At 48.4% G+C, this 12430-nt stretch overlaps 1 protein-coding gene across 2 annotated transcripts in view; it reads right to left on the bottom strand.

The window, feature by feature from the left end:
* The window catches only part of ATAD2 (ATPase family AAA domain containing 2), a 77645-nt gene that overhangs the window by 24108 nt on the left and 41107 nt on the right, over window positions 1-12430 (bottom strand). For both annotated transcript variants that reach the window (XR_008844358.1, XM_056522707.1), the window contains exon 18: window positions 1132-1318. Coding sequence is in view for 1 of the 2 variants with exons in the window: in XM_056522707.1 (XP_056378682.1) it covers window positions 1132-1318 (187 nt within the window). In the remaining variant the exon portion in view is untranslated. The remainder of the gene's footprint in view (window positions 1-1131; window positions 1319-12430) is intronic.

The following is a 12430-nucleotide window of genomic DNA, read 5'->3' as shown; positions in this document are numbered from 1 at the left end:
CTGAAGGTACAACCTCTGGGACCCATGCATTCTCCATAACAGGGACTTTACACTTCCCACTGCATTTGAGTGGCAAGTTGGCACGTGCTCCACGCATTGTCTATAGGAATTCTGGAGATACGCGAGTGTATTGTTCTGTATGTTCAGCGCGCCCAGAAGAAATGCATGAAACCAATACCGACCCACTTCTCTATGCAGTAGGAAGCATTGAGGCTCTATCTGGAGATTTTGGGGGTCCAAGAGGTCGGATCCCCATGATCAGACATCTATTCCCCTATCCTGTGAATTGAGGAAACATTCTAAGGGGGCTGGAACACACCTTTATGAACCTCATTTACAATAAAACTAACAATATGTAACACAACTGTCAGCTTGCAACAGGACAAATGTCTCCAGCTAGTGTAAGGCTATGTACACACAGCAGAATTTCGGCATGGAAAAAAATTCATGCAGAATTCCTTCCATGTGAATCGAGTCTAAAAGATATAACTAACAGCATGCCGGGACAGCTAAAAGGCTATCTGGGCATGCTGGGAGTTGTGGTTTTGCAACAGTTAAACGTAGCCTGGTTGGTAAACACTGGCATATAGACAATTCTAAAATAACCCTCAATGAAAAGAGTAAACTGATAAATCCTATACGAGCAAAAATAAGTAAAAAAAAAAAAAAATAAATAAAAATTATATATTATATATATATTATATATATATTATATATATATTATATATATATTATATATATATTATATATATATTATATATATATTATATATATATTATATATATATTATATATATATTATATATATATTATATATATATTATATATATATTATATATATATTATATATATATTATATATATAATATTATATAATATTATATATTATATATTTATATATATATATATATATATATATATATATATATATATATATATATATATATATATATATATATATATATATATATATATATATATATATATATATATATATATATATATATATATATATATATATATATATATATATATATATATATATATATATATATATATATATTATATATATATATATATATTATATATATAAATAATAATAATTGTGCCCTCCTATATAAATACATTTTTACCTGAGCACAGTTTTCCTCAGGAGACATGACACTAACACCAAAAAGAACAGCCAAGTCTAGTGTGTATACTGTGAACTTTTCCAACGCATGTATGACTGCTGGAGCCAAGTGAGTCCCTTGACCTAGACCTGGACTTCCCGATAACAGCATCCTGGGTCTGTAAGATGTTGGCTGGTGAATTGCATTTCTATGATAAAAACAAGAACAAGATTATTCCTGGGAAACAGACGCAATCTTTTACTAAGTCACAAAGTCACTAAGCCTAAAATATTCTGTGTTAAAGTAAATAAATCCCAACACAAAAAGGTCTGTGTTTATATTGAAGATCGCAGAGGACAAAATTAATAAGAAGACTGACTGGTTGTTATAGCATCAGAGTTATCATTCATTGTCCATCACCCTCACATTCAAAATTCTTTGAATTCTTTTTTCAAATTAACTGGTGCCAGAAAGTTATTACAGGATTTGTAAATAACTTCTATATAAAAATAGTAATCTTCCAGTACTTATCAGCTGCTATATGCGCCACAGGAAGTTGTGTAGTTCTTTCCAGCGCTTCCACCTGTGTCAGGAACTGTTCAGAGCAGGAGCAAATCCCCATAGCAAACCTCTCCTGCTCCGGAGAATTTGACATGAATAGAGGTGTCAGCAGAGAGCATTGTAGCCAGATTGGAAAGATCTACACAACTTCCTCTGGAGTATACAGCAGCTGGAAGTACTGGAAGGATTAAGCTTTCTTTAACCTCTTGGGCACTCTGATTGATTGCTCCAAGCCTGAGATCCAATCGACCGCCGAAAACACTGATCAATGCAATGCTATGGCTTTGCATTGAACAGTGCTGGAAATGGAAACATACAAAAAATACACGTGGTAAATGTCCGAACTATAAAAATAGTGTTAAACCGCACGGTCAATGGCGTACACGGAAAATAATTCCAAAGTAGCGTATTTTTTGTCACTTTTCATACCATGAAAAGATTTTTTTTTTTTTTAATGCTTACCGTAAAATCTCTCAGAGGATCCATTGGGGACACAAAGACCGTGGGTATACATGCTGCTGCCACTAGGAGGCTGCCACTAGGCAACAAAAAGAAAGTTGGCCCCTCCTGGCAGGATATACCCCGCCTACTGACTGAGCTAATCAGTTTAGTCCCAAAGCAGTAGGAGAGGACAGACCGAGAAAGAAACCAGCAGGTGTCCAAGGGTACCAGACAAAAAAGGAACCTTAAACCAACCCCTCGGACAGAAACATGAACCATAGCAACAAACAATGGGTGGGGGAATTCCCAACTCAGAATCAGGCAGAAGACAGCCACTGCCGTCTGCAACACTTTGCTACCAAAACCAGTGTCAGCTGACGCAAACGTGTGCACTTGGAAGAAAGTGTACAAGGACGACCAGGTGGCCGCCTTACAGACTTGCAAGGTCGAAGCCCTATTGCAGAGCACCTGGAATGCGCAGTCACCCGAAAAGGTGGGACCTTCCCTTTACGATAGTACGATTCAAAGATGGCAGAACGGATCCACCGCGAAATGATCCCCTTGGAAGCCAAAAGACCCTTGCGACCACCCTCCGGAATCACAAAGGAGTCACCCTGCCGAAAGAAGGTGGTGACGGAAAGATAGATCCAAACAGCTCGAACATCGTCCAGACCATGTAGGGGAACACTCCTTTGTGTTGGATGGAGCTGAACAAAATGAATGAAGGACAATCTCCTTGTTCATGTGAAAGGAGTAAACCACCGTGGGCAAGGAGGGAGGTGGCCGAAAAACCACCTTGTCCTGATGAAGGACCAAGAAGGGAGAGCGATGAGAGCCGCCAGCTCGGAGACCCTCCTATTTGGAGGTAATCATGAGGAGGAAGGCTTCTGAGCCCGAAGCATGGTGCAAATCACCCCGGAGAAAACCAGAGCTCTCAAAACCGAGGTTTCAACCGCCACGCCGCCAAATGCGGCGACAGTAAACTTGGGTGGCAGAACTGGAAGACACAGGGGTATGTCTGCGTACGACGCGCGCCTGGGCCAGTCTGGAGCCACCAGAATGGTGGGAACGCCCTCTGCCTTGAGTTTCCTCAGAACCCTGGGCAGGAGAGAGAGGGATGGAAAGCGGTAAGGAAGACTGAAGGACGACCACACGATGACAAGTGCGACCAGAGGGTCTCGCGACAAAGAAAGGAACTGTTGTGGTGAGCTGTGAAAAGATCCACGTCCGGGGTCCCCCAAAGATTACAGATCTGCGCAAATGTCTCCAGAGAGACCACTCCCCTGGATGCGCTGAGGAGCGGCTGAGAAAGTCAGCTTCCCAATTCTCCACACCCTGAATGTGGATGGCAGAGAGGGCAGGAACTAGAGTCTCGGCCCAGAGCAGAATCTTTGAAACATATATACATATATACATACACACATATACATATATACATACACACACATTGCGTCGGCCCTCCGGAAGGACAAACAGCGACTCCGACCGTCGGAAGGAAGAGGTGGCCGGAAGGTAAACTCGCAAGGCCCAGACCACATCCAGATTGTGGAGAGAACGCTCCCTCGGATGAGATGGAGCAGGGCAGAAGGAAGGAAGAAGGATATCCTCGTTCAGATGAAAGGACGAGACCACCTTAGGTTGAAAAGAAGGAACTGGCCGAAGTACCGCCTTGTCTTGATGAAGAATCAGGAAAGGAGGTTGACATGAGAGCTGCCAATTCCAACACCCGTCGGATCGAGGTCACAGCTACCAAAGAGGCGACCTTTCAAGTAAGGAAACAAAGAGAAATGTCGCGGATAGGCTCGAACGGAACGGACTGCAAGGCGCTCAGGACCAAATTCAAGTCCCAAGTCTCATGAGCTACTCCCTGGAGGAAGGTGCAAACAGACGACTCAGAAGCTAGAGGCCGCTGAAAAAGAATAGACAGCGCCGATACTTGACCCTTAAGAGAAGCCAAACGCGTTTCAAGACCCAACTGCAGAAACGCCAGAAAGTTCGGCAGAGAAGAACGAACCGGAGAAAGAGCGGCCTCACACCACCGAAAATAGGCCCGCCAAGTCCTATGGTAAATGCTAGCCGAGGACGGCTTACGCGCCCTGAGCATAGTGCGAATATCCCCATATGAGAAGCCGCGAGCCTTCAACACCGCGGATTTAACCGCCACGCCGTCAAACGCAGCGGCTGTGAATTGGGGTGGCAAAGAGGACCTTGAGAAAGAAGATCGAGGCGATCTGGCAGCCGAAAGGGAACGTCCGCCATGAGCCGAACCACGTCGGCGTACCAAGAGCGGCGGGGCCAACCCGGAGCCACAAGGATGGCCGAGACTCCTTCCGCCTTGAGCTTCCTGAGCACCCGGGGAAGGAGAGGAAGAGGTGGAAACAGAAACGGGAGAGTGAACCGAGGGTCCGAAGTTCCAGGGTCCTGTAGATGGAAGGTGTCCCTGACAGCTGACACCAAGCTGTCCACCAAGTCAGACATTGATGACAGCTCTTCAGAATCCAAATGCGGAGCCGAGTCTGAGTCTACTAGTTCACACGGAGACTGGGAACGATTAGTGGAGGCTCCTGATCTAGGTGACCTGGATCTGGTAAGGCGGGTCGAGGAATGGGAACGGCCCCTAGGAGAGCAGCCATGTGACCGAGGACGCTGCCTAGGAGCGGGGGACCTGGAGCGCGAGCGGCGCCTGAGTTCAGGAGAGGAGTCAGAATAAATGACCCTGGGACGTCTGTGGGAGAGTCGACGGTCCGAAGATGCAGAACTTGTCTCCCGAGGGAGACGCAAGTAGGACTGCTTTAAGGCCGTAGCCACCGCCTTGGAAACCTGCGCCAGGTCTGAGATCGTTTGAGAGAGGGAAGACACCCAAATCGGGGCAGGGGCTATCCTGGGTAGGGGGAGTAGGGCGTGAGGAAGAGCAGGCAGAACAAGTGGGTTCAGCCAAACCCCCTGAAAATTTAACCTTACACCCTGTACAAGCATAGTAAGTGACCAAAGCAGTGGCCGCCTGTCTGAAAGAAGGTTCAAAGCTGGGGGCGGACATTGCCAAAGCACAGTAACAAGAAAAAAAAACAAAAAAATGGAACAAGCTCACCCAGGTTCCTGTACCGAAGTCCCTGTAGACCTCAGGAGTGCAGGACAGCTGGCTGGATCAGGAAAACCGTGCAGCAGACATGCAGCAGCAGAAGAAAACAGGAGACCCACAGGAGCAGAGTGCAGCAGCGTCTGTGAGGGAGCAGTGCTGGACTCCGGAGCCGTGTCACGTGATCCTATCGGGGAGGCAATTTCACGCGCGCACGGGAGAGGCTGAAAAACGCCTGCCGTGCCCGCGCTGCCTACGGATAGGCCAAACATGACCTTCCCGTGAGTGTGCTGTGCTCAATTGGACGCGCAGTGAGCGCAAAATTAGGGGGCGGGGCTACGCACGGCTGGGACCAGGCCAAAGCCGCGGACTAATGTAGCGGCATGGCCCCCGGCCAGACGCCCTGAAATGCCGCCCTGAGGTATGAAGCCTGCAGCCGTCTCCCAACTGTGGGGGCGGCTGATTGAGATAATAGCCGCGACCGCCCGCGAACTAAATTAGCGGGCAGGTCCTAGGCCGGACGGCCGCAAATGCCGCCCGGAGGAAGGAGAAAGCCGGCAGCAATCTCCCAAGTGTGGGGACGGCTGCCGGAAGATACAAACATGCCGCAGTAGCAGCCAGATGTTTCACTGTAGAAAACAGCCGCAGGGCCCCAAAAGTGCCGCCTCCTGCTACTGCCTCAAACCCCACAAAAAAGGAGATTTTTTTTTATGCTGGAGATTTTTTTTATGCTTTTCGTAAAATCTCTCTCGAAGGATCCATTGGGGGACACAGACCATGGGTGTATGCTGCTGTCACTAGGAGGTTCAACACTATGGCAACAAGAGAAGTTGGCTCCTCCCAGCAGGGTATACCCGCCCACAGGCACCTGAGGTAATAAGTTTTAGTCCCAGAGCAATAAGAGAAGACTGACAGGTGAAGAGAAAACCACAAACTGTCCGAGCAATCAGAAGAAAAGGCAACTGAACACTCCTTCGGACAGATAACTGAAATAGGAACACAAGAAGAAAAAAAAAGGGGGGGGGGGGAGCTGTGTCCTCCAATGGATCCTTCGAGAAAGATTTTACGGTAAGCATAAAAAAAAAAAAAATCTCCTTTTCTCTATTGGCTCCATTGGGGACACAGACCAGCAGAGACGGTAAATAGGGGTGGCACAGGAGACCTGATATAGGAGGCCTGGACGATGGGGAAGGCGCAGCAGTAAGTCATTCAGGAGCCTGACCACGACGACGTACCACGCCCGCTAGGGCCAGTCTGGGCCACGAGAATGGCGAGAACGCCCTCTGCTGCAAGTTTCCTCATGACCCCGAAAAGAGAGGAAGGGGAGGAAACAGATAAGGTAGGGCAAAGCGCGACAAAGAAAGGAAAGCTTGGTTGTGGCGGGACGTGCAGAGGTCCACGCCTGGAGTGCCCCAGAGGTTGCAGATCACTGCAAACACCTCCGGATGTAGGGACCACTCGCCTTGGACGGCTGAGAAAGACCACACCCCAGAAACGCCTGGAATGAAAAGCGCTGAGATGGCCCGAAACCTAAGTTCCGCCCAGAAGGGAATTTCCCAAGAAGCAAGCAAAGAAAGGATTGCCCTAGGCCCCAACATGTTTAAGGGGAAAAGGGCTTCTTGAGGGACCAAGGCCCCAGACCGGCCGGTCCTTGAAAACACCTCCCCAGCCCGACAGAGAGGGGCAGGAAGGAGCGCCCCCGAAAAAGCAGGGGGGAAGCGAAGCCACCATAGAAGGGACCGACAAGACTGTCGAGTGACAATGGAGACCTGTCCCACCGGAAGAGAATCACCAATTGAAGAGGTCGTTGATGAAACTGGGCAAATGGCACGGCCTTCACGGCCGCCGCTAACCGACCCAGGACATCCATGCAAAAGCAAATGGAAACTGGAGCAGGGTGCCGAAGTCATCGGACTCTTGATTAGAGAGTCAGCCGATTGGTCGGCAGAGTTCAAAGCGGGCAGAGTCCCAGGAAAGCTGTTGGACTTGTCCCGAATGACCATCCAACCGAAGAGAGACAAGGTCTGGAGGTTGAGACCAAGACTCTCCAGGATCTGGGCCCTGGCTGGAACTCTGATCAGAAGGTCGTCCAGGTAAGGAATCGCGGAAACAACTGTTGTCCGTAAAAAAGGGGCTATCACAGGCGCCTTTGTTAAAGGTCCGCGGAGAAGTGGCCAGACCGAAATGGAGAGCCACAATAGGAAATGACCGTCCGGAACTGCAAAGCAGAGGTACCGCTGATGACCGGAACAATGAGATGTGGAGGCAGGCATCCTTGATGTCCACCGAGGAACGAAAATTCCCCATGAACCAGGGACGCCAGCACCGAACGGAGAGACTCCATTCGGGATGGGAAGCAGGAGATGCTGCCTGAGATCCTCGAAAACCAAGATTGGGCGAACAGAAACTCCTTTCTTGGGGACCACAAAGAGGTTGTAATAAACCTCGAAAACGTTCCCCTGAAGGAACCGGGACAATGAATGTGTGTAGTCCAGGCATCCCGGAAGAGTAAGAGGCGACCAACCACCCGAGAAAGGTCGGCGGGTGGGGGCGACCCATCAGATCGAGGAAGGCTTATGAGTGCCTGATGGGGCCGCAAAATGGCCTGAACTGATAGCCGACCTCCGGGAGGGACAGGTCCGGAAGGAGGAAGCCCTCTTCCCGTGAAGGCGCCCGACTGGACCCCTTGTTGGTACCCTGTGTGGCACCAAAGGTCCGCAGAGGCCGAAGGAGGACTTACAACTGAAAGCGGTTCTGTGAGCCAAATCCAGAGGTAAAGAACTCTTTTCCACCCGACGCCTCACTTCCTGAAGGCGGCATCCACATTCCAGGCTTTAAGCTACATGGAGGGACGGTGGCTACCAGGTAGCTAGTGGCAAAGGCAGCACAGTGGCTGCACATGGAACAGAAAATCTCCAGCTGCAGAGCATCGGGCTAGATTAAATAAATCCTCCAGAGGGATCTTGAAGACTACCCTGGCTGAGTTGTGAGACCACACTGAAAGGGCCCTTGACCCCCAGGCTGAAGCAAAAGCAGGAAGATCCTCCTGTCTCAAGGCAAAGTTTGCCAAAGTCTCCACCTTCATGTCGGCTGGATCTTAATGCAGCCGCATCAGCCAACGGCCCGGTAGGCGCCTTAGAGAGGCAGGAGACCGGCAGATCCACAGTTCGAGAGGAGGTCCCCCGAGCAAAGCGGTCCTTTGCGAAGGGATACCGGGCTTGAACCTTCTAAGTTTCCTGAAACTTCTTGTCAGGGTGCCTCCAGGCGGATACCAGCAGGGCATAAAATTCAGCATGAGAACTAAAGGTCTTGGGTGCAGGTAGGGCACGAAGAAAAGGAGACTTCTGGAGCCAAGTCCGAAGTTCCTGGGTCCTTTAGATGGAAGGTGTCTCTTATGGCCGAAACCAATGAGTACACCACATCAGGCATATCCGTGTGGTCCTCTGAGTCAGAGGCCGAATCAGAAACCTCATCCACAAGTTCTCCAGGAGAATGGGAACGAGGTGAGGCAGCCCTGGAGGTTGGGCACGATTAAAGGAAACTTCTGGAGCCACGTCCGAAGTTACTGGGTCCTCTAGGTGGAAGGTGTCTCTTATGGCAGAGACCAATGAGTGCACCATGTCCGACATATCCGTGTGGTCCTCTGAATCAGAGGCCGAATCAGAAACTGCATCCACAAGTTCTCCAGGTGAATGGGAACGTGTGAGGTGGCCCTGGAAGAGGGGGAGACTGACCAGGTACGCAGGTCTGGAGAGCCAGAGCAGCGACCATGGGAGCATCCTCTAGGGGAGCAACGCTTGCTACAGGGTGGAGTAACGGAGCGATTCCTGTGAGGGGAGCACCCGTGCCTGCCAGAAGACGCGGAGGATGAGTCAGATGAAAAAACACTCCCATGACGCTGCGAGAGCATCAGTATAGGAGGAGAGAGGGACCCTCCCGAGGGCCGGGAGGGCCTCTCCAATGCAGTCACCTCATATCAAGAGACCTGAGCCAAGTCGGATAGAGACTGGGGAAGGAAGAGAACCCAGGCTGGAGGGGCGGCCGAACCCACCAGGTCTGGTAAAAAAGCAGGGGGGTCTGGGGGAGCAGTGGAGCAGGCAGAACAAGTGGTTCAGCAGAAACAGACATTTTTGAGATACAGCTTTTACAGATGTAATGAGTGGCTAACACTAGTTAACTGTTTGATTCAGAAGAACCAGGCATTTTGGAATTACAGCATTTACAGACAAAATGATGAACTAACGCTCCAGTTGTCTGTGCAGCCCAAGTCTATGACCCCAGGGCAGCTGCTGTGAGGAGAACTCCGTTCTAGTGTAGACAAAGAAGGGAGAAATGCCAGCCAATAGCATAAGAGGGGCGGGCCAGGAGCAGGGGCACTGCTGATTGGCCCCTGCCTCTCACAATGCGCGCACAGCGCTGATTGGAGGCTAATTCGTGCCTCTCAGAAGCCCCGATAAGATGGGGCGGAGCTATAGCACCCTCAGCTTCCATCAAGAAGGTCAGTAATGGCGCCCACGCCCGCTCCTCTCCCCAAACGCACATGTAATTTGCATATGCGCTTGCGGGGAAGCGATAGAGACGCCGCCGGCAGCCGAAAGTGAAAGTAAGTCGGCGCTTCATGCGCCTGCACAGTAAAAACACAGCGGCTGTCAGCCGCTTAAAGAAACACACACCACACACACATCGTTCAGGAAAGTGAAAAGTATAGTGCCCTCTGAATAAAGCTGTGCCCCAGTCCAAAAATGCTCCTGCTCACCCCAGTTTTTTCAATAAATATAGAAAGAAAACCCTGTCCAGGCCAGCCCCTGAGAAAAAGTGGGCAAAAAGTGAGGGTCTCTAGAGGTTGCAAGGCTGTACCTAGGAGAAAGGGAATATACTCACCTCAGTCAGAAGAACTTACCTCATGAAGTCTTCCTATGAAGTCTTCAGTCAGCTTTATACGAGCATGTGCGAGCGAGGCAAGCAGGGAAATAGTGGGACCTGGACCCATGAGGTACAACCCAGGCGCTGACTGTTGGCGAGAGGGGGTTAACAGCACATATACGCAATGTCTGTGCCCCCACAATCGCAACAGGGAGACAGTGAGCCTCAGTTCCTGAATCCCCACCTGAAAACATGAAAGAAAAAGGAATAAAAAACTAACATGCCTAACTAGGAAAATAAAACATAAGACCTGGTCTGGAGAGAACTCCAGACCATGTCCATCTCCTTAAGAGACTAAGCTAAAACTGATTACCTCAGGTTCCTGTGGGCTGGTATACCCTGCTGGGAGGAGCCGACTTCTCTTTGCCATAGTGTCGAACCTCCTAGTAACAGCAGCATACACCCATGGTCTGTGTCCCCCAATGGAGCCGATAGAGAAACAGGCACCCCCAAAAGTTTTAATAAAGGGTAGTCCCATCATTAACCCCTGAGGGGCCCCAGGGTGGGCATCAGGTGGGGTGGGGGTGCCGGGGGGAGAAGGAGCATACTTACCTAACTATGGAGATATACTTACCTCCCTAGAAGTCTTCTCCCCAGAAGTCACCAGTCTAGGCCAACTGCATCATGCCAGGCTTCAATAAGCGGGGCGAGCAGAGGCAATAGGTGACCCGGACCCAAGGTACAACCTGGTGCTGGCCGGTGGCGAGGAAGGGTTAACAGACCATACTCTATGGAACCGTGCCCTTCAGTTGCATGCGGGGAAATCAGGCAGCACCATGCTCCACGCCCCTACCTAGAAAAAAACAAAAAAAAAGGAGAAAAAAAAAAAAAAATCTAAACTCTAACACTAGAGAAAAAAAAAAACTAGACCAGGTCTGGAGAAGCACTAAAACTGAGTGTCTAAGTCAGTAGGTGGGATATATACTGCTGGGAGGAGCCAACCTTTTTTATGCCTAGTGTCAGAAAGATATACCCACGGTTCATGTATCCCCCAATGGAGCTGAATGAGAAATCTGTATAACCACTTTCTTACAGCAGTTGATTTGGGATGTTTTTCCTAACAGAGTACCCCTTAAATGAATGCGTCGACATTTGACCACCATTATGTTTAGAAAAAAAGTGATCTGAGTAAACTTTGTAGATTTACTGTATTACTTTCTCTACACCAGATAACTACAGTGTCTGATGTAAAGATAAGCCTTCCCAGGCAGGACGCTGGCATTGTCCTAGTTAGAAATACTGTAAGCCTTCAGAGCTGCATTCTCATTTCTGCAGGTTTCAGAAGTATAATGCCAACAAAAAATGAGGCGCAGTAGCAGATAATTCTCATGCAGACAGCATAGATTTAGATAAGGAATGCAAGGCAGAAAACAAATTGAGATTATGTTCACCAGCAAAAAGCAAGTCTGATATTTTTCAAAGAATCCAGAAACAAATTAGAGGCTGAAAACAAATTTCCACCACAAGTGAGCCAGCGAGTCTGTATATAGCCTCACTTATCTCATTGGGCTGAATTTTTTTTTTACAGAATCTACACAAGTCACTTTCAACACAGTAGTATTTGGGTCAGTATTTTGTATTAGTATGTCAAAAGCAGGAATGGAAAATACAGCAAAACTATGAGATTTGAATCTCTTGTGCTTTGGAGCCACTCCAGGCTTTGGCTTGCAAATAGTGCGGTTTGAAAAAGTTAACTCAATGACCAAGCTGCAGATTTTCAAATCCACTATGTGTTCCTAAGACAAAATTAATTTTCTCTGCTGCACGTGAATGGGGGCTAAAATACTTATCACTATACCTCATATTATATACCTCATTCACTTGCATTTGTTACAGTGAACCTAAATGCTGACAAAATACTAAACATATAAACATTGTTATATACAAACCACATGAATCAGTATTGCTCATTTTAACAAGGTTTCAAAGTTATAATCAATATCAGATCAGAAGGGCACATCCCCTTATAACTCCCATAAATTAGGTGACTGAAGGGGCCACTGCACTCTATAGAACACCTTGTATAATTTTTAGTGACTGAGCTGGGCACTGTAAGCTTAGTCCCAATGCAATGAATAGAACAAATCTACAGTATTAGGCACCACCACTACATAGTGTACGGAGCTGCATCTGGTAAACAGATTATGACGAGGCGTTCAGAGCGCTGCAGGCCGCTGATCGGTAGGAGTGTGAGGAGTTGACCCCACTGATCTGTTATTGATGGCAGCCTGTAGCTTGTGATAATTTGATTACAGTTCAAGTGATAATTGGTAGAATTAAAGGGGTACTTTGCCCCTAGACATCTTATACCCTTATCCT

The sequence above is a fragment of the Hyla sarda genome, chromosome 5 (assembly GCF_029499605.1).
Source record: "Hyla sarda isolate aHylSar1 chromosome 5, aHylSar1.hap1, whole genome shotgun sequence".
Taxonomy (NCBI): domain Eukaryota; kingdom Metazoa; phylum Chordata; class Amphibia; order Anura; family Hylidae; genus Hyla; species Hyla sarda.
The sequence above is the reverse complement of the archived record's forward strand: the minus strand, read 5'-3'. Positions and strand labels throughout refer to the sequence as shown.